This window comes from Sus scrofa, chromosome 1 (assembly GCF_054392235.1).
Source record: "Sus scrofa isolate SSC_HxYL_T2T_F1_AM1 chromosome 1, Sscrofa_HxYL_maternal_Yorkshire_Landrace_v2.0, whole genome shotgun sequence".
NCBI classification, from domain to species: Eukaryota; Metazoa; Chordata; class Mammalia; order Artiodactyla; family Suidae; genus Sus; species Sus scrofa.
In genome coordinates, this window is record NC_139383.1 from 247,387,579 (window position 1) to 247,413,670 (window position 26,092).

Consider the following 26,092-nt stretch of genomic DNA (forward strand, 5'->3'; position numbering starts at 1 on the left):
CTCTTTTCATCTAAGCCTTTTACAAAAATTCCTTCACACGCACTGCTGTTTGGTTCCTGCCTCCACTGCACCACTGAAACTACTCTAACTAAAGTCACCAGAGGCCTTCTCATTGCACAATCCAGTGGCCACTTTTCAGCCTTTGTCTTAACTGGAGCCCCCGGCTGTCTCTAACATCACTGCTCACTCTATCCTTGAGATCCCCTCCCTTCTTGAATGTGGGTGTGGAGGAGGCGGATGACCCGATCCAGCCTCTCTCCCACTTGGTCTGCTCTCTCCCCTCAGTAGGTGGTGTGGACTCGAAGGTCCGAAGGAGCCTATCCCTGGGGCGGGCTCTATCTGCCTCACACAGAACCAGTCAGATGCCAGTGGCTTTCCCTTTATTGTGGATCACAGAGGCCTGCACCAGGCATTGTCTGTCCCTGGAAGAGGGAAGAGCAGAGGTCAAAGGGTCAGGTACGGGGCCCAGACATGGGGCCAGGCCGGACGGTGGGTGGAAGCCCAGGGGGATTAGGGTAGGAGTGGGGATGGTCAGAGGGTGCCTGCTTCTGGGGGGCCTCCGAGTCAGAGTTGTTGCTGATGGCCTCTCGGAGGGTAGACATCTCTGCGAAAGGCGTGTGGTCTGCTCCTGGGGATGGAAAGTGGTGTGGGTATGGGATGCAGGGAGGGAGGGTAAAGGAGTCTTGGATGGCATGGTTGAAGGCAGAAGTGCCTTCCTGCCAGGCCTTCTGATGACCGGCCTGGAATTGGGCCCCTATCCCACATCATCGCCCCCTCACCGTGAGGCCTCCCTCCTCGCCGCCGCGTCTCCTCGGTCTCAAAGAAAGTTTCATGTTCCTCCCAGCGCCGGTCACAGGCCGCACAGAGGAAATTAGACTCAAAGCAGCTGCAGCAACAGCCTAAGGCAAGGGGGTGGCCAAGAAATGTAAAGGGGAGTGCCCGTCATGGCGCAGCAGAAACGAATCTAACTAGGAACCATTAGGTTGCAGGTTCGATCCCTGGCCTCGTTTGGTAGGTTAAGGATCTGGTGTTGCTGTGAGCTCTGGTGTAGATGGCAGACATGGCTCGGATCCCGTGTTGCTGTGGCTGTGGCATAGGCCGGCAGCTGCAGCTCCGATTTGACCCCTAGCCTGGAAACCTCCATATGCCGCAGGTGCCGCCCTTAAAAAAAAATAAAAAGACAAGTAAAGGGAATTGGGGCTTCCTCAGGGGCTGACAACATTCTCATCTCTTCTTCATCCACCGCAAGCCCAAGTCCCTCTTCCCAGCACCCCCATCCACATCCCCAAACTGTTCGCAACCTGTCTCCACTCATGCCCACCCCTGAGCTCCCCTTGCCCTGGAAGGTACCTCTGACCCTGCAGGAATGGGACCCGGTAGCTGCGTGGTCTTCGTGGCTGTGTTTGCAGCGACACTGGGCCCTCCAAGCCCTGGGGTCAAAGGTGGCCCGTCTTTTGAGCCAGAACTCACCCACCTCCTCTGGGCGTGATGGGATAAAGCAGAACACGAGGCAGCGGCACTGGCCCACACTGCAGGGCACAGATATGTCTATGGGGAGGGGGATGGGTGGTGGGGTAAGACCAGCACCTGACCGGGCCTGGCCTTCCCATGTCAGTCCCCTCCCCCAAACCAACACCCCCCACCCCCCCGCCACTTGCTCTCATACATCCCAGCACATGACAGAGGACAGTTATCCCTCCATGCCAATGAGCGCTGGTCCCGTCCCCCCTACCTGAGATGATCTGGTGCTCTCTCAGCAAGTGTCCACAAAAGCACTTGGACTCCTCCCCGATCCGGAAACAGTCCCATAGATAATGGGGGCAGCGCCAGCCGATATAGAGACCTGGGTGTGGAGGGATTGAGTAATAAGGAAAAGTAAGGGAGATCCTGTTGTGGTGCAGTGGAAACGAATCCAACTAGGAACCATGAGGTTGCAGGTTCGATCCCTGGCCTTGCTCAGTGGGTTAAGGATGTGGCGTGGCTATGAGCTGTGGTATAGGTCGCAGACACGGGTGGGATCTTGCGTTGCTGTGGCTGTGGCTACAGCTCTGATTCGACCCCTAGCTTGGGAACCTCCATATGCCAAGGGTGTGGCCCTAAAAAGACAAAAAAAAAAAAAAAAATGAGGAAAAGTAAGAAGGAAAATAGCGGAGTTCCTATCATGGCACAGTGGTTAACGAATCCGACTAGGAACCATGAGGTTGCAGGTTCGGTCCCTGCCCTTGCTCAGTGGGTTAAGGATCCGGCGTTGCCGTGAGCTGTGGTGTAGGTGGCAGACGCGGCTCGGATCCCGAGTTGCTGTGGCTGTGGCGTAGGCCAGCAGCTACAGCTCCGATTCAACCCCTAGTCTTGGAACCTCCATATGCTGCGGGAGCGGCCCAAGAAATGGTAAAACAACAACAACAACAACAACAACAAAAAAAAAAAAAAAAAAGAAGGAAATAGCCTAAGCTCCCCTCTAGGGGCTCTCACCTCCCCGCCCATGTTTCTATCTCCACCCATGAGTCTCATCCCTCCACCTTGAAGACTTTTCCCCCCAAGCTGTTCTCATCACCCCACAAGTGTCTTCAGATCCTTTCCCACCCTAAGATCCACTCCCTGTGTCAGCCTGTCAGAGGGGCCCAAAGCCAGTCTTCACTTCTAAGCAGGAAGATTGTAAGTGAATCTTGTTTGATGATGAGCATGTATTTCGCTGAGTTCTCTGTGACTGTGGGATTCTCATCTCCTCCCCTCCTGATGTTAGAGCCCCCCTTTGCTTTGTTTCCTTGATGGGTCTCAGGTGAGGGGAAGGGTGGATGATGGGTGGGGGATTGGCGCCTGAGGAGCGTGGTATTGAAGGGACCTGAAGAGGAGGAGGAGGTTGGGCAGCCCTGGTGCTGGGGGGTAGGAGGAGGGCTCCTCTCACTTCTCCAGGTTGGCACCTTCATACTTGCCTTCCCTGAATGAATACCCTCTGTGAACTTGAGAAGTGCTGTCTGTGGTCCCCCCAGGGTCACGAGAATGGGAGAGGCCAGAAGTCATGAGGGGTGAAGAGCAAAAAAATATAAGGGTATGAGGCTAAGAAAGGAGGCATGGATCGGTCCCCGAGAGCAGCAAGAGGCCAACCCCCTTGAGCGCCTGGTTGCAGTGGTGAGATCTAAACCTTCTGGCTTCACTGTCAGTCTCGCTAGAAGGCAGGGGTGGTGCTGCGTAAACATGGGAAGAGAACCAGAGCACTTCCCACTCAGGTCTTCTCATCCTGCATGAGAGCTGAGAGTACCCCAACTTCTAGCCAAGATTTCTGAGGCCCCTCCCCGCAAGGGGTGGGGCCTTGAGCTGTAGGACTCTTATTCCCATTTAAAGGCTCTCATGGGAGTTCCCGTCATGGCACAGGGGAGATGAATCCGACTGGGAACCATGAGGTTGCGGGTTCGGTCCCTGGCCCTGCTCAGTGGGATGAGGATCTGGCATTGCTGTGGGCTGTGGTATAGGTCACAGATGCGGCTCGGATCCTGCGTGGCTGTGGCTGTGGCTGTGGCCAGCGGCTGCAGCTCAATTTGACCCCTGGCCTGGGGACCTCCATGTGCCATGGGTGTGGCCCTAAAAAGCCAAAAAAAAAAAGAATCTAATGAAGTGTCACCTCCACCAAAAAGTTGTTGCTGACTTTGGTCTGTGTAGGGGCCCCTCTTCTTGCCTTCCCTGGCCCTTGTGCTACTCCTACCAGAATACATTGCTTTGTAATGGACTCGTCACTTGTATTCCTGTTAAACTGAGTTCCCCTAAGGAAGGGTCTGTCTTTTCATTGATGTCTCTAGCCCTAGTATAGGGCCTGGCACAAAAGAGGTGCTCAAAGAACACAGGTTGCTTGACTGAATTGGTAAATGAGAAAATTCCTTTGGGGAATTTTGTGGTGCAGTGGAAACGAATCCGACTAGTATCCCTGAGGATGTGGGTGTGATCCCTGGCCTCACTCAGTGGGTCAGGGATCCAGTGTTGCTGTGAGCTGTGGTGTAGGTTGCAGACAGGGCTTGGATCCTATGTTGCTGTGGATGAGGTATAGGCTGGCACCTATTCGACCCCTAGCCTGGGAACTTCCATGTGTCACGGGTGTGGCCCTAAAAAGCCAAAAAAAAAAGACAGAAAGTTCCTTCAGGAGGGAGGAGAGATCCAGTATTCCAGGCAAAGCCCAGAAGTTCTGTAAGGAGAATAGGAGTTAGTGTCTTCTGGTCTTTGACTCTGACCAGGACCACAATCTACAATTCTGTGCCTAAATGTCAAACTCAGTTTTCTTGTCTTACCCATGGTCTCTCAGGGTCAGAAACCTGTCCAGATGTGGCTTTTGACTTTGATGCTTCCGTCTTAACACTGACAGCGTAGTGCCCCGTTACACCAGGGAAGCTTGGTTGAAAAGGCAGTTTAGGCCAGGTCATAATGGAGGTGGGTGGGGACCAGATTCCGCTAGAGGGAATCTAAACTCTGCCCGGAATAGCCGGATACAGTGGAGGAACAGATGAGGTGCAGAGGTGAACAAGGGCTAGTGCCCAAAGACAAAGCCCAGCCTCAGGGCCTGGGAGAGTCAAGTTCAAGCACTAATGTGGGAGTCATTGCCCACCTTTCAGATGAAGAAAACTGGAGTCTGAACTGGGGGAGTGGCAGCTGTACCTCAGACTCTCTAATCCCCTCAAAGTGGGACAATACACAGTGGGCTGTGTATTCCAGAGTAGGGCTTTTGGCTCTGCCCTGATTCCAAACCCTCTTCCTGTTATGATTGGACAGGGGCTGGCAGGGGGAGGGGACATTATCCAGGATGGGGGGGGGGGTTCCAACTCTACAGGACACATTGAATTTCACAATCACAGATCACATGGTCTCATTTGCATAATAACATCTCCTTATGCCTAAAGCATCTCCACACAACACACGGCTGCCTTTACCCAAGGATGTCACCACCCTGACCTCTCCCCTGAGCTTTAGACCCATAGAGCCAGCTGCCTACTAGACTCTATCTCCAGCATGTTTCACAACACTACGGATGTGTTATAGCCAAAGATTCTTTACAAACTAGAAAGGAATTCCTCGTCCTTTGTCCTCTGTTCATCCAATACAGTTATCAAACACCTACTCTGTTTTAGGCATTCAGATAATGGTACCATCATCCAATCAGTAACTAAAGCCAAAAACCTAGGCATCATTCCAGCCATGTCCCTCTGTCCTATCCTATCCATCCAGTGATCCAGTGGTCAGTTTTACTTTCTCAGCCTGCCTTTCTTTCCTTCCTCCCTCCCTCTTTTTCTTCCTTCCTTTCTTCCTGTCTTTTCTTTCTTTCTTTCCTTCCTTCCTTCTTTCTTTCATTTTAGGGCCACGGGTGCAGCATATGGAAGTTCACAGGCTAGGAGTCAAATCTGACCTACACCTGCTGGCCTACACCACAGCCACAGCTACGCAGGATCCAAGCTGTGTCTGTGCCCTATACCACAGCTCACAATGACACCGGGTCCTTAACCGGCTGAGCAGGGCCAGGGATAGAACCCACATCCTCATCAATACTAGTCAAGTTCGTTTCCGCTGAGCCACAACAGGAACTCCCTCTTACATTTGTTGAATCTCTTTCTTACTTCTCCCTACCTCTGCCCACCCACTTCTGAGCTGGATTATTACTAGTGCCTCACAGCATAGTCTTCCTGTCTCCAGTCTATCCTCCTGCCAGAGGATCTTTGAAAAACACAAATCTGTTCATGTTATTGTTCTATTTAAAATTTTTGATTGCATCTCAGCTGCTTTCAGAATATAATCCCCATTTTTGAGCTTGGCACAGAAATGCCTGTGCAGTTCTGCCCTTCCAGTGCTGAGCTGGGCTACTCTGGCCAATACTCTATGCAGCAATACACTGAAGTGCTTGCAGTTCCCTACTGGTGCCTAGCCCTGTCTTGTCTCATCTCACCCCATTTTTTTTTTGTATTTTTGTCTTTTCTAGGGCTGCACCCACAGCATATGGAGGTTCCCAGGCTAGGGATCTAATCGCCACAGCCACAGCAACACAGGATCTGAGCCGCATCTGCGACCTACACCACAGCCCACAGCAACGCTGGATCCTTAACCCACTGAGCAAGGCCAGGGATCAAACCTGCAACCTCATGTTCCTAGTTGGATTCGTTAACCACCGAGCCACGACGGGAACTTCCTCACCCCCCTTTTTATCTGGCCACCCTTTCTTACCTTACAGATTTCAGATGAGAAGGCATCCCTTCCCCGAGCCCCCAAGATTGGGTGCCCCTTTTCTCTGCTCATGCAGCACTCTGGGCTGACCTCAATCACTGAAGTTATTAGAGTGAATATAATTGTCCTTTTACTTATTTGTGTCTTATTAGAGTGCAAATTATTTGAGGGATTTTGTCTCTGAAATCCTACCAGCACCATCATCTCCACAGCTAGCCCAATGCCTGGCACATAATTGGTGCTCAGTAAATGAATGACAAGTTCCTGTTGTGGCGCAGGGGAAATGAATCTGACTGGGAATCATGAGGTTGTGGGTTTGATCCCTGGCCTCGCTCAGTGGGTTAAGGATCTGGCATTGCCAGGAGCTGCAGTGTAGATCATAGACGCGGCTTGGATCTGGCATTGGTGTGGCTGTGTTATAGACTGGCACCTGTAGCTCCTATTCAATCCCTAGCCTGGGAACCTCTCTATGCTTTGGGTACAGCTCTTAAAAAAAAAAAAAGGAAAAGAAAGAAAGAAATTACTAGTGAATAAAAGAAAAGCTTATCCTTGCTAATTCTCTACACATCTCCTATACTGTTAGAGTCTCCAGGGGTCAAGATCCTCCCCAATTCAAAGGGAACCCAAAATACCTTTGTTCTGGATTGAATGACACTTAAATTTGTATATAAAACTGCCTTTTTAGACAGGAAAATGATGTTCAATCTGAAGAAACACAGTGGCCTTGAAGAGTGGGGAGTAGTAGATCAGAGGTTCAGAGAAGGAAAATCCAGAGACTGAACAGCCTCTGTATGTGCACGAAGAATAAATAAGAGTGACAGAAGATGTTAAATAAGCAAGGCTATTTCAATGCCTAAAAGGAGACTGAGAAACAAACGAGTTCACTGACTTTTGTGGCCAAGGTGGAGTGGGGCGGGTCCCTGCGTGGGAATGAAGAAAGAAAATTACATGGAGAGGAACAAGAACATAGAATTACCTGGTTGTCTTTTATATCTCGGGTCCATCTAGTTTGGACATAACTCTATTCCCATCGTAAGGAAAAAGGAAGTGTGGCAAACCAAACAATGCAATGATATCTATTGAATTCAGCCTAGAAATCGCCCCCCAGATCCTTATAGCAGGTCAGGGTGGTGCTCTTACGAAAGATAATTCCTGTAGCCATGAAATTCAGTAACACAGGTGCACACACACAGGATGGCGTATGTTCACATGAGTTTGTTTGCACACCCTTCGTATACAGACATAGAGAAGCCCAGCCTACCTCTAATGGGACTGTCCAAAGTACTGACTCTGGGCTGAGACTTGGAATCAACAGGACAAAAAGACATGGCTCTCCTCCTTAGTGAGGAGACTCAAAGCTTTGGGTTTCCATGGGAGTTCCCATCATGGTGCAGTGGTTAACGAATCCGATTAGGAACCATGAGGTTGCAGGTTTGATCCCTGGCCTTGCTCAGTGGGTTAAGGATCTGGCATTGCTGTGAGCTCTGGCATAGGTTGCAGATGCGGCTCAGATCCCACGTTGCTGTGGCTCTGGCGTGGCCGGTGGCTATATCTCCGATTAGACCCCTAGCCTGGGAACCTCCATATGCCATGGGAAGTGGCCCTAGAAAAAGGCAAAAAAGACAACAACAACAACAAAATAAAAATAAATAAATAAATAAAAGCTTTGGGTTTCTAGATGACCATGGGTCTGGCATGCAAAGATGACAGCCTTTTAATGGAGTTCCACCGAGAAGACTAAGGCCTTTTGCTCCATCAGAGCAACCAGTCTCCTAGAACCTGTCCAGGGTCCTGGGCCATCTCTGCCTTAGGGTCTGTTTGGTGCAGGGTCTCTGTGCCCTAGTTCAGCCACCTGTTCCTGCCTGGGCTTGATGTGAATATCCCCACTTTTTGTCTGCATCCATCTTTGTCTACCTTGGCCTACTTGCCTGCTCCCCTCCAAATTCCTAGGCAGGTGTCACTGCCATTTCCACAGGGGGTAGCCATCCATTGAGCCTGTCATAAGCCCTTGAAAGGGTGCTTGAGCTCACCTGTCTGGATGGCATTCAGGGCTGCATCCTTCTCCCACTGGAAAAGATAATTCACCTGAGCACCACACTTCTCTCTGTGCACTGCCTTCACTGCTTCTCCCGGCTCTGCCTGCTGAGCAGGGACCACTGGGTGGACGGCATAACCTGGGAAGTGAGAAGGCCCTAAAAGAAGGGGCCAGGTCAAAGAATAACCCGATCTCCTCCTCCTGGGGCAGGTCAAAGACAGTGATGAGAAAGCAGAAAAGGGCAGGAGCAATTACGGCTGACTCCTTTCTTCCTCTTCTTCTTGCCCCGCTGGTGTTCATGCTGTGCTTTGTGAGTGGTTCTGTCAGTGGCATTCACCCCTTTCTTGCTCTCTTCTTCCTCTTCCCTCTCTTTTGCAGATGTGTCCAGGTGAACCTGGGCTGGAGGGCCTGAAAGGGGGTGCTTTTGAAGGCCCTCGGACTCAGAGGTGTCCTCACTGGATGGAGAGTGAGAGAGGAGGTCTTTCTTCAGATCATTGGAGGAAGAGCCAGGGACAGGGCTTCGTGCTGAAGTATGAAAAGTAAGGTCTTTCTCTGGGACCTTCGAGATCGGAGTCTCCAGAGGGACCTCAGAGGCAGAGAGTGCTAAAGGGGTCCCAGGGATGGAAGGCTCCAAAGGGGTTTCAGAGGTGTGGGTCTCTAAAGGGATCTGGGAAGTGGATGGCACTATATGAGATTTAGAGGCAAGGGGCTCTAAGGGGATTTCAGGGATAGGGGGCTCCTGTGAGTCCTCAGCAGAGGGGTCCTTTGAAGAAGGGTGCTCTTCTGCATCCTCTGTGGTGACATGAGGCTCTTCTGTGCCCTTGTCTGCTTCCATCTAGTGGTAGAATAGGGTACAGGTTTCATTAGGTTGGGATTGGAAGGGCTGCAAGTTAGGATTCACAGGGGCTGTGGAATCACAAGGTTTTGTTTTTTTGTTTCTAGGGCCACATCTGTGCCATATGGAGGCTCCCAGGATAGGGGTCAAATCGGAGCTATAGTTGTCAGCCTACACCACAGCCACCGCAGTGCCAGATCTGAGCCACGTCTGTGACCTACACCACAGTTCAAGGCAACGCCAGATCCCTGATCCACTGAGCGAGGCCAGGGATCGAACCCACATCCTCATGGATACCAGTCAGGTTCATTTCTGCTGAGCCACAATGAGAACTCCACCATAAGGTTTTCAGTGCCCCTGAGATATAAGGGAGAAGCCAGAGGAGCTCTGGGTCAGGGTATGGTGCTAGGAGGTTCATGCATGTACCTAGACCCCAAAGGACACATTGAAAGGCCGAAGCAGTCAGAATCCCATCAGTAGATGGTAGCAGAGGAGGCGTGCTGAACATAGCGTCTTGGCTCTTCCAAGAGCTGGGCTCTGGGCATACCTTTTGGCCCATGGAAGTCAGGCTGTGGAGTTCTAGAGATTGGAAAAACCAGGCCAAAGTGGGAGTTTGCTCCCAAGAGTGCAGGAGAATGCCATGATGCAATAGGCAGGGCCCTGACCACAGTCTAGTTTTGTCTAGGGACCGCAACCTCTGGTGATGTCATTCATTTCAAGGCTTCAGCTACTTCCAGCTGTATGCTGATAACTCCGAAATCCATATTTCCAGCTCATAACTCTTTAAACACCTGTACTTCATAGTCATACCAACTGCCTCTGGGTGTTGCTAAATGGATGTCCCACAGGGCATCAAAACTGAACCCTGAGAATTATCCTTGTCTTTTCCTTTCCCCTCAGCCCTTATCTTCAAATGGAGACCAAGGACTCTATTTCCTATCTTCTAAATATCCCCCAGGAGTTCCCATCATGGCTCAGCACTAACAAATCTGACTAGTATCCATAAGGATGCAGGTTCGATCCCTGGCCTTGCTCAGTGGGTTGAGGATCTGGCGTTGCCATGAGCTGTGGTGTAGCTCGCAGATGCAGCTTGGATCTGGCGTTGCTGGGGCTGTGGCAGAGGCCAGCAGCTACAGCTCCGATTTGACCCCTAGCCTGGGAACTGCCATATGCCACAGGTGCAGCCCTAAAAAAAAAAAAATAGAATAAATAAAATAAAATAAATGAATATCCCCCCAATCCATTCTTTCCTTTCTCTCCAAATTTGTTCAAGTTCTCATCATTTTCTAGTTCAATTATGTAATAACTTTGCCTCTCTGATACCTTTCCCAGCATATTAATCCACTCAGTCATTCTTTCTTTCATTGACTTATGAAACTTACACTTTTACAAAGAGCTGAATCTTAAAATTTTTACTCAGGCACTGGACTCATTTGAAAGAGTCTGGATAGGAGTCGAGTTAACCAAAATGACCTTACCAATGAGTTGGTGTTTTGCTGGGGTACGCCCAGGATGCTGTGGGGAGTGGGGTGTGCCTCATTTATCTTGGGAGGATGTCCGCAAGGGGTCAGTCCTCCTCAATGACTTGGGAGAGACTTTTCTAAAATACAAACCCAACAATGGCATTCCCTTGCTTAAAAAACACTTAGTGCCTCAGCCTAAGGATTAGGTCCAAATTTCTTGGCCCTGACAGTCAAGGCCTGTCATCATTTGCCACACTGCCCAAGGATTCTAGCCTTAACTTCCCTTGCTCTCTACTTTGTCCCATGCTCCAGAAATAGTACATTTTTTTCTTTCTCTCTTTCTTTCTTCCTTCCTTCCTTCCTTTCTTTCTTTCTTTTCTTTCTTTCTTTCTCCTTCCTTCCTTCCTTCTTTTCCTTTTTGCATTTTAGGGCTGCACCTGTGGCATATGGAGGCTCCCAGCCTAGGGGTCAAATAGGAGCTACAGCCATAGCAATGCCAGATCCGAAACTCGTCTATGGCCTACATCACAGCTCACTGCAAGGCCAGATCCCGGATCCACTGAGCAAGGGCAGGGATCGAAGCCGCATCACCATGGATACTAGTTGGATTTGTTGCTGCTGTGCTACAGAAGCTGCATCCTCATGGATACTAGTTGGATATGTTGCTGCTGTGCTACAACGGAACTCCACATTTATTATTTCTTAAACTCATCAAGGCCTTTCCAAAGGGGAAGTTTGGGTCAGGAGGTAGGATGATGGGGAGGAAGATGGCCAGATATTTAGCAAGAGAAAAATGGGCCAGAGGGTGAAGAACCAAAGGATGGGAGGAGAGGGAAGGAAAAAGAAGGGGAGGAAGGAACTGAGTGGAGAAACGTGGGGGCGGGGGGGGGGATAAGGATGAAACACAGGAAATGGGAGGGGGTTGGACTGAGGTGGGAAGAGACAGACAGTATTAGAAGGGAATGAGAGTTTGGAGGAGGGGCCGTTTGAGAGACTACATACCTCTGGGCTTTGTTTCAGCTGTTACAAATCCTTAGATCAGGATCTTGTCTGAAGCTGGGAAAAGAAAATGTTGGCCCCAAGGGAGAGGAGGCACTTGATTGTAGATGAGCCCTGGCTGCGGGTGCTGTGTGGTGAGAGGCCTTGCCTGCAAGTTACGACTTTGGGAGGGAACTTGGACACCTGCGGAAATTCGCAAAGGAGCTGTGGCCAGTTCTGAAGGGTGGGAGGAGGTGGGTCGAGGTGGGTCCAGGCCAGAGGAGGGAGGGTCTTGACTGAAGCCTGTGGAACCCAGGCTGGGGAGTAGTGCATCCGTCACCGTGGCAACCGGAACGCCCAGTAGTCTCCGTGGCAACAGCAGTCTGGCCACCTCACGGGTGGGCGAGGTCTCCTGAGGGGACTGCATTGGATCCAGAGGAGAGAAACCTAGAGGGATCACTTCTTTTAAGAGGGATTCGAGGGATCTCTGTGAGTGTTTTTTCGGGATCTTTTGAGAGTCTCTGGGGAGGGCCTGCAGATATCTCTGGGGAGGTCCGTGGGTGTCTGGGTTTGTGAGGGTTCCTAGAGATGTCTGTAGGATGGTCAGTGGAGGTTATGAAGATCCGATGGGGGCTTCTGGGTTCTTCGGTTGGGGTGAGAAAGAGACTCCGGTAGCTGGGGCTGGGGCGGAGTCTGTGTTCGAACCCAGCAGGGACAAGTTAGAGACCAATGGAGTAGAGCCAGGGGCGGGCTTTAGTAAGAAGGACCAATAGAACTAACCGGGGGGCGGAGCGTCATATGACGTCAGGCAGAGGCCGCCGCCGCGGGGCCTGGTTTTCGCCGGTCCAGCGCAGCCCGGAGTCGCCCAGGCCTGAACTCCTACCCAGGTCCCCGGCCCGGCCCCAGCCGGCCCGACCCCGGCCCCGGGCCCGCGAGGACGCCGCAGGCCATCCCTCCGGGGGTGGGAGCGGAGCCGCGGGTCAGCTCTGCGAGCGCCCGCGCTGGCCTGTCCGGCCCCGCCCCCGCCCCGGGCCATGGCCCAGCCCTTGTCCCGGCCCCTGGTCCCATCCCGGTCCGGTCCTTGGCCCCCGACCCCGCCCTCTCCCCACTTCCCAAATCGGTTCCAGCTCCGGCCTGGGTCCCAGCGAATGCCCAGATCCGGGTCCCAGCTCAGGCCCCCACTCCAGTCCCAGTCCCAGTCCCAGTCCCAATCCCAATCCCAGTCCCTGGCCTGGCTCCCGTCCCAGCCCCTGCACCTGTTTCACCTCCTTTCCCAAATCCCAGCCCAGCCCCTGTCCCAACCCCATTCTCAGTATTTACTGAAGGCGGGGGCCCAATCCCTGCCCTTGGTCCAGTCCCCATCACAGCCCCTCCTTCCACCACATCGCTTACCCTTATACAAGCTCCAGTGCCCAGCCCAGCCCAACTCTTTACCCCAGTCTTTGTCCTCATCTCTGTGTTTACCAAAGTCTCTCCCACTACCTACCACTCTCTCTCATACCCTACCCTTCTCCCAGCCTCGACTCAGGTCTGGGCTCCAGCTGCCATCAGCCTTACTGCTGCTGTTGCTGTTGTCTGTCCTTGGCCCAGGGGCTGGTGAGTGCAGAAGCAGGAAAGACTGAAGCAGGGATGGGGTTTTGGCAGGGAGGGGCTGACTAGAGGGATTCAGGAGAGGTGGGTCCTGGGCACCTAGATCATTGGGGAAGAAGCAGAGAGAAATAGGAAGGAGAGAAGTCTTATGTAACTGAGAGGAATGGTGAGGGTCGAAAGAGTGGTAACTGTGGGCTCGAGGCTCAGCAGGTGGCTTAGAGTCCTGAGGCCAGAGATTCCAAGGTTTTCCTTCTTGGGGTCCATCCTGACTCTACTTCGACTCTTGTTTTTCCAAAAAAGTCTTGAGGGCTTTGCTCCTGCTTATGAAGTTAGATGGGGGAGACACAGTCCCTCAGCAGAGAGCCTCTAGTTCAGTGTGGGAGAATCTGGCTTAAACTTTTGAGGTACTTGGCATATGTTTAAAACGAGTTTTAAAAATAACATGTAAATGGACTTGGGTTAGCTGCCATTATAATGAATTTTCTTCCGGTAATGAGTCTTTTTCCAAATAAGCTTGATTTGCTTAGGAATAATTCTTGACACTTTTAGAGCAGGGCCAAAGCTTGAGACCATTTTACAGGTGAGGAAACTGAGGCTCAGCAAGGGATCAGTTTGCCTGAGGTCTTACAGCTTGTCAGTGGCAATGCTAGGGCTAGAAAAACGTTCCCCAATTCTTGTCCCACACTAGTGTTTTGTTTTGTTTTTTCACTGCAGTTTTATGCCCAATAGGAAAACAGATGCAAGTGCAGAAAGGCTCAAAGCACAACCTGTCCTCTCCCCCTTCTGCCCACAAGGGGGCTTCATCCATAAACTTTCCTCATTTGCTAGTTGTCAGCCCAGGGCCACCATCCAGTGAATGGGAAAGAGAGATATCCAGCTTCCTAGTGAGTGGAATGTGGGAGGAGGAGGGGGGCCTGGCTGTAGGAGATGTGCCATAAAGATGGTCCTATAATAAAGAGTCTTCATGACCCCACCCCCCAGCCGTCGCTGGTGGGGGGCACTTTAGATGGGCTGGAGATGTGCCATAAAGTTGGCCTTATAATAAAGAGTTTTTACAGCCCCACCCTCCAGCCATTCCTGGTGGGTGGCACTTTAGATGGGCTGGAGATGTGCCTGAGGAAGCCTTTGGCCATAACAACTAGCAGCTGGGGATGGGGGCTGTGTTTCCATGAGCTCTGGGGTCCTGGTTCCATTACAGACTTGAGGGGGTCGATGTACACCAAAGGTTGCTGAGTGTACCTGAGGGGTCTGCAGGAATGCTGAGAACGTGCAGTGTGTGTATATGCTTGTGTGTTGGTAAGCGTAGGCTCATGTATGTTGTGTGGGGTGCAGGTGAGCCTGTGTGTCCTTAATGCCTGTTATTGTGTGAGGGGGGGCCACATGGTGTGGCCCAAGCATGTTCCTCTTCAGTTCTCCTGTTCCTTCTGCAGACAGACCATTAAAGTGTCACCTGCCTAGAGGACAGTTCCTTGGTTGGAGGCAGTGTTGGGTGCCTCCCCACAACATATATAAGCAGTCCACCTACCCTCAGCCAGATTCCCTGCAGGAAGGAGCTGTGGAGGGGCTCGGTGTTGATTACCGCTCCTGGCAGATGGGGCACTCAGCAGAGGCAGAAGCCAGGTCAGTGTTTCATTTTGGGTGAGGGGGCATCCATTCTGTGGAGCCCGGTTCACAGCTTCCACCCTTGTCACCCTAGCTTCTTTGTTCATGAACTCATTGAGCAAACCCTGGGCTGATGAGGAGAGGGGGGCGATTGACAGCCACAGAGCTGTAGGAAGTTGAATGATGTGGGTTAAACCATGGTTGTCCAGAAGCAGGTGCAAGTGCTTTAGGAAGACTGTAATGAGTTTTGGAAAAGAGCACTGTCTAAAAGGACTGCCCTGAGTGCTGCCCCTCGTCACTGGCCTGCAGGGGTGCTCTGTGCAGGTGATAGGTTTTGCCTGAAGAGAGGTTAGCAGGGTCACAGGACTGAGATAGAACAGTTGGTCTCAAGAAATCCTTGGGTCTTTTCCCTGGACTTATCTGACTGTGGTTGCATAACCCAGGCATGCCTTGCCATTACAGAAATGATCTTTATTCTCCTGAGTGATGTCACTAGCAGGCCAGTCTCAGCCTCTTTGTGTGTGTGTGAGAATCACCCTAGCCTTGTCTGGAAGTGCTGGTGCATCCAGGACAGGTGCCTCTCAGCCTGGTTAGGGCCTCACTGCTACTTCCCCTGGGATATGGCTCTGTAGGCGCCCCCCTGAAACCCCACACCAAAGCTTGGAGTGAATGGGGCTGTGGATGTTTTTTCAGACATTTGCCTTCAGAACTTCTAGGTGCCTCCGCTGCTTTTTACTCCCCTTTCCTACCCCTGTTCTTGAATCACAGGGTTCTTTGTGCATGTCTGTCCATTGTTTCCTAAAGGTCATTAGCTTCTTTCACCACCAGCTCTCTTAGAGAGTCTGCCCTGGGAGCCTGGCCAACATTTCTTTCGAACACTAGCAATGGCCCGTTTGATAGCCCGTCCCTGCCTGGTACCAGCTTTGAGGAGGAGAAGCCTTTCCCTAACTCCAGCAGAGGGTGCACCAGTGCGCCTCTTTGCTGTAACAATGGTGTCCAGGCTATTCTGCTTTTGGTGTTTTTTGCCTCCTAGTTGTCACAGCCAGAGCTCCTAGGGAACCTATCTTTCCCATCAGTTGGTTCATTTCCCTTCATCCCTCTTGGATACATTGCCACTGCGCTGTGAGCGCTGCTCTGTGAGCCTTTCTGGTTCCTGAGCAGTGCTCAGCTTGCAAGGTGGCAGGGCTGCCTTGCTGACAGGGGAGAGGGATCATGTGGTCTGAACTGCACAGACCAGTACTTGGGTGTAACCATAGCCTTTCAATATGAGCACAGGCCAGTCTAGAGCCAGTAGCCTCCACCTATATAAGACGGCTTCCTGCTGGGTGACTCAAAAGATTGCCGAAGTTCAGTGGGGCCCACCTTGACCTGTGTTCCCTCCTTCAGCAGCCTTCCTTTCCAGGTGCCTCTTCTCTGTTCGTTCTTTCGTTCGTTCTTTCTTTCTTTCTTTCTTTCTTTCTTTCTTTCTTTCTCTCTCTCTCTCTCTCTCTCTTTAGCTTTTTCGGGCTGCACCTGCAGCATATGGAGATTCCCAGGCTAGGGGTCCAATTGGAGCTACAGCTGCCGGCCTACACCACAGCCACAGCCACAGCAATGCAGGATCTGAGTCATGTCTGCGACCTACACCACAGCTCACAGCAATGCAGGATCCTTAACCCACTGAGCGAGGCCAGGGATCAAACCTACAACGTCATCCTTCCTAGTTGTTTCTGCTATGCCACCATGGGAACTCCTTTCTCTGTTATTTCAAATACTTCATTTTTGGAGTTATAACTCTCATCTCCGGGGTCAGGGAGACTGTCAGAATAGGCAGCACAGTGGGTATTTCCTGCTTGGCTGAAAACTCCTTTTTGGGGTCCCCCGTACCCGCTGCCCCTACTCCTGTTCTGCAGCTGCTTGCGTTCCCAACCTTCTCATCCATCCTGGGGGCATCCTTTGGGGCTTCGCTGAGCAGTCAGGTTCCCTAGAGCTTTGCCTGCCATTTGGGGTCCTCTTCTATCCAGCCGGGCCACTGCGTTCATTTCACTGTCATGGCAGTCCTGGTCCCTGTGTATTTTCCTGGTAGCTGCTTACCCCAGACTTTCCTGCTCACCAGGCTCGGCTCCTAATTAACCACGATCTGGTGTCTTGGCCGTTCAGCTGCTGAGAACCACTTCATCCTACCTCCCACCCCTGGCCAACTCTGAATAGGAATATCCCCAAACAGTTTAGATTCCACTGGCTCACCGATTGGCTGCCTCACTGGGCCTCCCTCCGGGAAGTGCCCCCCTCCGGGAAGTGCCCCCCTCTGCTGCTCCTTCTGAATCCCAGAGGCCCTGCTGACTCTCCTTCCCTCCTCTCCCCCAGGGCTCTGGTGGCGACCCGCCAGCTCCCGTCCTTGCCTCTGCCACCCAAGCAGGCCCCTTGCAGCCTCACCGCACTTTCCCCTCCCCACGGCCTCCCTGGGCCAGTGTACAGACAGCTCTTGTGAACCTTCGGAGGGTTTTTTATGGCTCCTGACCACAGGGGAACAGAAGGGGCAGAAAATAAACAAGGAAGTGTCACAGTTCCATGCTGACTCCCAAGCCCACAGGTGGAGCTCCAGGCGGCTTGGATGCCTGAGAGCCCACGCCAGCCAGCACATCCGCACACACACCATCCACTCCACACCTCTGTGCTGTTGGGCTTGCTGAGAGGAGAGCAGTGGCTCCTAAGAGGGGGCCAGCTGTGGGGTCTATAAAGGTCCTGGTTTTAGGTTTAAACAGATCTAGGTTTGAAGCCTCAGTTGAGTCTAGGTTTGAGCCTCAGTTTCCTTATCTGTAAAAAGAGGTCATTTTCCCCCAAGGTCATTGTAAGGATGAAAGCAGACCACGCGGGCAGCTTGAGACCCAGTTTCTGGCTCAGAGGAGAGCATTTGTTGAGTTGGTGCTGCAGGGAGGCAGATTGGTGTGCCCGGGGCTTACTGGAAATGGCCTGTCCTACTTCGCTCCTTTCTCTTCCGCCTGCTCCCCAGGAGGCCTCTTCCTGACTGACTACTCCACCTGCTCACCCCGCAAGCTGAGTCCCTTCCGCTCCTTTGCCAGCACTGAGCTCTTCCACTTCCATGTTCCCGAAGACACGTTCCTGGCTGTGTGGAACCTCATCATCTTCAAAGAGCAGGGGGGCACCTTTGGGGACCACTGCCCAGACCAAAGTGTGACCGTGTGAGTGTCTGAGTTAACCTCCTGACTGCCCCCCCCCTGCCCCCCGCTTGCAACCCCAGGCCACGTTCCCAACTAAAATGTAACTTGATGACTCTCTAAGCTGACCTCCTGACCGTGACCCCTGACCCTTGATCAGATTGCAGCGTGCCTGCCTGAGGGCCTCGGCGTCTGTCTGCTGACCCTTCCTGACTGCTGTGTGACTGTGTGAGTGCCTGGGCTGACCATTTGCCCCTTACGTTCTGACCCCTGGCCTGCAACCACTTTGTCGTGTGGGTCAGTGTAAGGAATCCACTGGTTTTCCTGGCAGTGAGTGACAGTTCTCCTTTCTTTTTCCTCTTTCCTGTTTCCCGCCCCATTACCTGCTTGCCTTTTTTTCCTCCCTTCTGGTCGCCCAGGTATTTCCGGTCTGGGGCACCGCCTGTCATCAACCCCCTGCACACACACTTTCCAGGGGACACGGCTGTGCCTGGGGTTTTCTCACTGACCCTCAGCTGGACTCTGCCCAATCGCACCTCTGGCATCTTTAACGTCAGCAGCCCCTTACCTGGGGACTGGTTCTTGGCTGCCCACCTTCCCCAGGCCCATGGCCACATCTCTGTCAAGGTGGGTTGATGCGGTCCGGGGCAGGAGGGGTCAGAGCTGCTTCTCTATCTCTGGGCTACCTGGCACATCAGCCTTGTGCCAGGGTGGGCAACAGCACCAGGGTGATGGGGGTGGGGCGTAGCTAGAGGTCAGCAGATCTCCTGGTGGGCTAGAGACTGTGATCTGAAGGAGGCCATTTGGGAGCCTTAGGAGGACATGGTGGGTCCAGGTAAGCTGGTGGGAGAGTCTAGAGTCTGCAGTCAGAAGCCTCAGCCCTGGGGAGTGGTGGCTTTCCCTGTTGTAAGGTGCAGGGTGAATTGAGGTGATCAGAAGCCAGCCAGGGACTGTCAGATGCTACGGCACAAACCCAGGACTAGTCTTGTTCTATGTCCTGGTTGGTAATAGCCCTGTGGACTCTTGTAGGCTGCAGCCCAGACCTTAGTCCATCTGGGGGGGAATACATTCCTCTTCTGTCCTAATTTCAGCTTCCTATATCTTTGGAAGATGGCAAGAGAACACTCCTGGGCAGGAGAGTGTTAAAAGGAGGCTTTAAGCAACTGGTTTCCAACCTGACTGTATCCAAACATCAGCTGTGATTTCACAGAGCAGAGGTTGTTAACGTCTCAAGTGTTTTAGGGTCCAGGTCAAGCTCCCCCTCCGTTCTGGTTTGGAGGGGAAGGACATGCTGCAGAGTTTTCCTGCCACTCCCAGGTACTGGGCAGCCTAGACCCCTTTATTATAGAGACAGGATCTAAAGGTTTCTTACTCCTGTCATTGGTGGGAAGGGAGGGGGCGATGAGGTGGCTGTGTCAGAATGGGATGACCCTGTGTGTGGGGCCAGCAGTAAGGGTGAAGGACTGAATGTGAGCTGAGCAGGATTTAAAGAACAAGACATGAAGAACAAGAAACTTGGTGGAGTTTGGCCATTGAGAACTGGGAAGGGCAGAAACCCCCAGTCAGGTGAAGATTTGACCCAGATCTCCCTCTCCAGGGTGAGTTCCTTGAGGGCAGTGGCCCTGGACTGTGTCAGACGCCACTCTCCTCCTCTTGCTGTAGCCCAGCGTTAAGAGGTGCTGTAATGCTTTCGAATGAGCTGAGAATTACACAGGGGCAAGTGTACGGGCACTGCTGTCGTCAGAGATGGGAACTTGGGTTGATGTCGTGTCTTGAGGCCTCAGTGATAGGCCAGTTTTTCCTGAGTGATGTTTAGGAGAACTTCCTGTCCAGGCCCGGGAGCCCTCTGGGTGAGAGCATGTTGGGAACTTGGCTGGAAGTGGCTTTGGGTTCTAGGTTCTTGACTCCCATCAGAACCAAGGGATCTTCTTCTTTTTTTTTTTTTTTTTTTGTCTTTTTGTCTTTTTGCTATTTCTTGGGTCATTCCCGCGGCATATGGAGGTTCCCAGGCTAGGGGTCCAGTCGGAGCTGTAGCCACCAGCCTATGCCAGGGCCACAGCAACGCGGGATCCGAGCTGCGTCTGCAACCTACACCACAGCTCATGGCAACGCCGGATCGTTAACTCACTGAGCAAGGGCAGGGACCGAACCCACAACTTCATGGTTCCTAGTCGGATTCGTTAACCACTGTGCCACGACGGGAACTCCCCAAGGGATCTTCTGATAGGAGGGAAGTCTTAGGTCTTTGGCCAGATCTCAAAGAGCCTGTTCCTGATCCCAGCTCCGATCCTTGACTCTCTCCATGAGAACTGACACAGAAGACCCTTCTGAAGTCCTGCTTTAGTTATCCAGAAACCTTTTTTTTTTTTTCCTGTGTTTTTAGGGCTGCACCTGCGGCATATGGAGATTCCCAGGCTAGAGTTCAAATCAGAGCTACAGCTGCCGGCCTGCACCATAGCCACAGCAACGCCAGATCTGAGCCATGTCTGCAACCTACACCACAGCTCACAGCAACGCCAGATCCATAACCCACTGAGCGAGGCCAGGGGTCAAACCTGCAGCCTCATGGTTCTTAGTTGGATTCGTTTCTTCTGCACCATGACAGGAACTCCCAGAAACCTTTTCGATTGAACAGGAAGAACCTGACATCTAGGCCTGGGCTGGGATTATGGGAGCTGAAGCCTGGTTAGGAGAGGTCAGAACCCGGTTTGACATGCCCATTTGCACCTAGATATAGTGAGTGGGGCCTGGGGAACTTAGAACTGCAAGCTGAAGTCCTAGCAGCAGAGATGGGCAGGGTATGGTGAGATTAGAGTGGCGAGGGCAGTTAACGACTTGGCCTGCGAGTGGCAGCTGTGAGTGGGCCCCATGAGAGACATAGCTCTCCAGTCAGCCCTTTTCTGGGGCTTGGGGGCAGTAGTCTTCTTTGTGGTTCCTCTAAGTATTTGACTACCTTTTGGAATCTTATATGGTCCTCTAAGGATTCTTCAGTCCTCTGGTTAATTCCCTAGACTCAAACCTGTGGGTGGATTGTCCAGCGCGTTTCTCCAGGGCTCTGTCTTCTCAGCCTGCCTCTTCCTCCTATTATGTCCCTGACCTTGGTGAGGTTTGAACAACACAGGAAGCTGTGTGGGTTCAGGGATACCTTGGGTGGGAACTGGAGGGTCCCAGCAATAAGACGGTAGCACTGCTCCTCAGTCTGGGGGAGGAACTCAGACCTCCCTTTAGATCTTAGTCTTCGAGCACTTGGGTTAGCCCAGGCCTTGGGTTGGATGCTAGAGACACAGATAAATAAGATGTATATTAGGGAGATACAGGAGATCTTTTTTTTTGGCCACATCTGCAGCATGCATAAGTTTCTGGGCCAGGGATTGAACTCACACCACAGCGCCACCAGTCACAGCAGTGACAACACTGGATCCTTAACTCATTGTATCAAGAGGGAACTCCAACACAGGAGATATTTTAAGAGGACAAAGGAGAGGTGGATAACTCAGCTTGCTAGTGTGGTGGAGAGGTGGTTTCAGGAAACAGTTATGAAATGAGGCTGATGTTAAGAAGCAGGGAAGGGCATTCCAGGTGGTGGGAAGAGCATGGGCTGAAGAAGGGAGAGCTGAAGTGGTTCTGTGTCAGGCAGTTGGGGCTAGGGAGGGAGCTGACAGAGGCCAGATCATGAAGGGCCTAGAAGTTCAAACTTCGCCTGACAGTGATAGGGAGCCTTAAGTGGTTTTTTCTTTTTTTTCTTTTTCTTTCTTTTTCAGGCCACACCTGGAGCACATGGAAGTTCCCAGGCTAGGCGTCCAATCAGAGCTGCAGCTGCCAGCCTACACCACAGCCACCACAAAGCAGGATCGGAGCTGTGTCTGTGACCTGCACCACAGCTCATGGCAACTCTGGATCCCCAACCCACTGAGCGAGGCCAGGGATGGAATCTGCATCCTCATGAATACTAGTTGGGTTCGTTAACCACTGAGCCACGATAGGAACTCCTGGGAGCCTTAAGAGGTTGTGAAAGGGAAGTGACTTAACCTGTTCAGGCCACTCTCCTGAGCTCCGGTCCCATACTTCTGCTGCCCTCTGAGAAGTGTCCTAACCTCCCCCAACAGGGCATTTGCCTTTATTCTCATCCTAGGTTCTGGGTTCCCCCATCCTCCTGACTCCACCCTCTTCAAGCTTGAGGTTGACTATACCCACACCTCTTAGTAACTTAAAAGTTATGGGGCTTGGTTGAATGCCCTTCCCCAAACCCTCCCCTTAGGTGGCTGCTAGAAGAGGGGTAAAGTGCTGGGCTTCTCCCTTCTGCCACTTATTCCAGCTCCAAATTAAAAGAAAAATCTATTAAAAATGTAGGTTTAAAAAAGTACAGTCTTTGGAGTTCCCTCTGTGGCACAATAAGCTGGGCAGTGTCTCTGGAGCACTGGGATGGAGATTTGATCCCAGCCCAGCACAGTGGATTAAGGATCCAGTGCTGCCGCAGCTCTGGCAGAGGGTTCGGATCTGATCCCTGGCCCAGGAACTCCATATGCTGCCGGGGGGGAGGGGGGGGCAAAAAAAGAAAAAATAAAATACAGTATTCACTACTGTATTCCTAGCACCCAGCACAGAGCCTGGCTCATGGTGTGGATTGGCAAATTCTTGCTGCCCTTCTTCTACCATCTTCTCAAACTCATGTTGTCTAAAACTGATCTCGTTTCTCTTCCTTTCTTTTTCCCCTGCTTCCTATCAACCTCTTCTGTCTTGACCTGTGTCCTCCATCTCCCTGCCTTTCCTGTGTTGGAGCCTGTGTTCATCCTGTGGTGTCCAGCTGCCAGTCTTCCCTGAAGGGCTGACTTTTGCGTTGTGGGTAACATCTGGTGCCAGATGGCTTAGTAGGGCAAGTTCTGCAAATCCCTGGGGCACAGTTCGCCTCTAATGCTTCCTCTTCCCAGCTTCAAGATTTGAAAGTAAATGAGATCAGGTAAAATGATGAAAACAATGGTAAGGAAAGCAGGAAGCAGGCTGTGCAGAAGAGAGGATTTAGTTGAATCCACCAGCCAGGACCAAGCGTGGGTCAGTATCTCAGCTGAAGTGGTTAAAATCTGCTAACAGTCTTCCATCGGCTCTTCTTCTTCCTTCTAAATCATTTTATTTATATTTCAAATAGGTAATATATGCAGCTGGTACAACATTCGAAAGGTACAAAAGGCATACAGTGAAAAGTAAGTCTTTCTCTTCCCTTTGTCCCCTTTCAGTCCCCATGTGCCCTCTCCAGAGTTATCTAGTAACTATCTATTACCTAGTTCCTTATCTTACCCTTTCCTTCTTCACTCATGTTCTCCCCTTGACCTTTGTGACTTGACACGACTGTCCTGGTTTTCCTCCCGCCCACTGCCCACTCCTCTGCCTCCCTTCCTGGCTTCTCCTCTGCTTGATCTATTTGTGTTGTGGTGCCCCAAAGCCTGGTCCTGGGACATTTCTCCATTCTCTTGCTAGGCATCTCCAGCATAACTGTAAGTTCATGTCTTCCGAGTGTCTTGAGCAAGTTCTAGTGTCTTTGAATCTCAGACTTTATATCCAACAGCTTACTTGACATCTCCACTTGAATGTCTAAGACCTCTCTCAAACTTAGCAAGTATCTCTCCAAACAAAGCCAACAGTAAAAATCTCTTTAATTCCTATTTCATTTCTCCCTGCCGAAGCCTTTGGGGTCTTCTGCTCAGTAAATGGCACTGCCATTCACCAGTTGCTCGAGCCCCAGATTTAAGCATCATACTTGATTCTTCTTTTCCCCACATTTCCCCACAACCAGTCCACAAGGAGAAAGTCTCATTGACTCTACTTCTAAAGCATGCCCTGATGCATCTACTGCTGTTTCCACTCTTAGCACGCCTTCCCTCAGCCTCCTGCTGGACCTCCTGCTGGACAGGAGCCTTCCAAGTGGTCTCCCTGCTTCCACGCTTACCCTCTGCCATCTGTCCAGCACTTGTGTACTTCCATGTTGATTTGTGCTGGCTGACTGTGGGCCGGGGCTGTGTCAGTCCTGGAATATTCTCACTGAGAAGGCCACGTGTCTTTGGGCATCTTCAGTCTGTAAGCCTCATCCAGAGCCTGGCACTGGCCGTCCTGATCAGGCCTTTCTCAAGAAACCCAGCCTACCCATACTATGACGGTCTAGGACTAAGCTTCTGTTCTAGCTTCTTTCAGAGCGTTTCTTGCTCCACGTCTCCCTTTTGGCCGTCCTGACTTCTCAAGCTTTCTTGCTTTGGCCTGTTCCTTCCATGACCACTGACACTGACTGAGTTTGGATTCTCTCACTTGGTTTCTGCCTCGGCAGCTCTTGAGAACCTGCTGTCTGGTGCCTTTTCTGTGGCCACATTACAGGTGATGGTTTCTGCACCTTGCGTGGTCTGCACTGACTGAATGCTTCCCTTCACAACAAGGAGGTGTTGGACATGCATGTTACACGGTTTAAGGAAGGACCACATCCTAACCACAGAAGTCATGTCCACTGGTCCTTTAGATGGGCCAACAGCAAGCAAAACATGGAGCAAATGGTTTCTTCCCTCTGGACCATCTACTAAGGAAATGGGCCACCCCTTGAGTGCAAGTTCCCATCCTTGGGGCTCATTCACCACAAGATTATTGTGGTGGTGATTCCTGCCTCAGGAAGTGGTGTCAATGAAATGACTTGTGAGAGTATTTCTGGTCCTTAGGGTTTGACACCAAAGATGAGGGACATCTGCTTTGGATATCAGGGATGGAGGTCTCTCAGCAACGAGGTGGGATCAGGAGCTCTCTGAAAGGACCCTGTTTGTGACACCCATTCTTTTTCATGTGAGCACGCCACACCTGTGCATGTGGAAGTTCTCCGGCCAGGGATTGAACCCATGCCACAGCAGCAACCCAAGCTGCTGCATTGTTAACACTGGATCCTTAACCTACTGCGCCACAATAGAACTCCCCTTGACACCCATTCTTTAACTCAGCCAATATTTTCTGGCACCTAGTGTGTAGCAGGTGGTGTGCTTGCATTGGGGACATAGTGATGCAAAAGGCACAGAAGAATTCCAGGCAGAGGATGATGAGATTTTCTGCCTGGCATCAGTCAGGGCCTCCTTAGCTGGCTGGTTCCATGCCATGGAACTCGTGGGATGTCAGAGCCTAAAATTCTTGTCCCAGAACAAGGCTGATGGTATATCTTGGTCAGCATAGCTACATAAATGAACAGTGGCTCTAGTTTACTGGGCCAGCATAAGGCCATTTGTTCTGAAGATGAGGAAAGCCTAATCAGGATCCCCCCCACCTCTGGACTGATAGGATTGAGGGCCCAGAGAGCTGCAGATGCTGCAGAAGAGGAACCAGAACTCTGGAGATGCTGGACCATCTCCCTGGAGATGCTGTGGCTGCCTGGGCCGGGTCGTGTCACCTGAGTAGAGAGCCTTAGGGATTCATCCAGAAGAACAGCTCAGGGAGATGTGGCTCTTCTCCTCCAGTGACAGAAGAAACCCAGACTGAGGCAGAAGGAGCAGACAGATGTATCTGTGGGTCCCTGAGGCGGAGCCATGGGAGGGGAGACAGAAGATAGGTTTTGACTTCATAAAGGTCCGAGCTGCCTCCAGCTGGGTTGATTCCTTTATTCACTCATTCATCTGTGAGATGGCACTTTACATTAGGTTCTGTGTCTGGGGGACGGCAAATAAGACCAGGTTCCTGTTCTCAAGGTGCCTGTAGTCTGGAGGTTGCCTGGAAGTAGAGTGGCTCTTCCCTGGGGGGTCTTAAAGCAGAGGCTGGACCAGCACTTGGGGGGAGGCAGGTGGAGAATAAAATAAATTAAAGGGAGTTCCCATTGTGGCTCAGTGGTTAATGAATCCGACTAGGAACCATGAGGTTGCGGGTTCGATCCCTGGCCTTGCTCAGTGGGTTAAGGATCCGGCGTTGCGTGAGCCGTGGTGTAGGTCGCAGATGCAGCTCAGATCTGGTGTTGCTATGGCTGTGGTGTAGGCCAGTGTCTACAGCTCCGATTGGACCCCTAGCCTAGGAACCTCCATATGCCATGGGAGCAGCCCTAAAAAAGGTAAAAAGACAAAAAATAAAAAGAGAAAAGACAGTCTTTAAAAAAAAAAAAAAAAAAAAAAAAAAAAAAAAAAAAGAAATTAAAGATTCCGGTTGGGGAAGGGGGGAAGTTTGGACTGGAGGCCTTTGAGGAGCTTTCCAGAGCCCAAAGAGTGCACTAAGAGGGCCCTATGTTCCTAAGGGC

The 26,092-nt window shown here is 51.6% G+C and overlaps 2 protein-coding genes across 17 annotated transcripts in view; one reads left to right on the top strand and one right to left on the bottom strand.

Annotated features, from left to right (window-relative positions):
• Positions 1–242: 242 nt before the first annotated feature.
• Positions 243–12,171, bottom strand: FAM221B (family with sequence similarity 221 member B). 5 transcript variants are annotated; one of them, XM_021065903.2, is made up of 7 exons: positions 11,531–11,861; positions 8,486–9,065; positions 8,226–8,369; positions 1,733–1,843; positions 1,351–1,529; positions 780–899; positions 243–628 (listed from the first exon to the last, which is right to left on the bottom strand). In XM_021065903.2, the coding sequence occupies exons 2-7, from the start codon at positions 9,063–9,065 to the stop codon at positions 359–361; spliced, it is 1,404 nt and encodes a 467-aa protein (XP_020921562.1). In that variant the 5' UTR covers positions 11,531–11,861; the 3' UTR covers positions 243–358. The 5 variants fall into 5 exon arrangements, 4 of the variants coding, with proteins under 4 accessions (XP_020921562.1, XP_020921565.1, XP_005660289.1 ...); XM_021065906.2 differs by having other exon boundaries at positions 244–628; positions 1,475–1,548; XR_014823740.1 differs by having other exon boundaries at positions 366–628; positions 1,475–1,529.
• The window catches only part of TMEM8B (transmembrane protein 8B), a 33,276-nt gene continuing 18,660 nt past the window's right edge, over positions 11,477–26,092 (top strand). For 2 of the 12 annotated variants that reach the window (XM_084988841.1, XM_084988828.1), the window contains exons 1-4: positions 12,339–12,393; positions 13,024–13,102; positions 17,691–17,880; positions 18,276–18,483. Coding sequence is in view for 4 of the 12 variants with exons in the window: in XM_005660231.4 (XP_005660288.1) it covers positions 12,541–13,102; positions 17,691–17,880; positions 18,276–18,483 (960 nt within the window). In the remaining 8 variants the exon portion in view is untranslated. Of the gene's footprint in view, positions 11,996–12,338; positions 13,103–17,690; positions 17,881–18,016; positions 18,085–18,275; positions 18,484–23,102; positions 25,910–26,092 lie in introns of those variants that run through there. The other 10 variants (XM_005660231.4, XM_005660230.4, XM_084988809.1 and 7 more) reach the window with 8 other exon arrangements.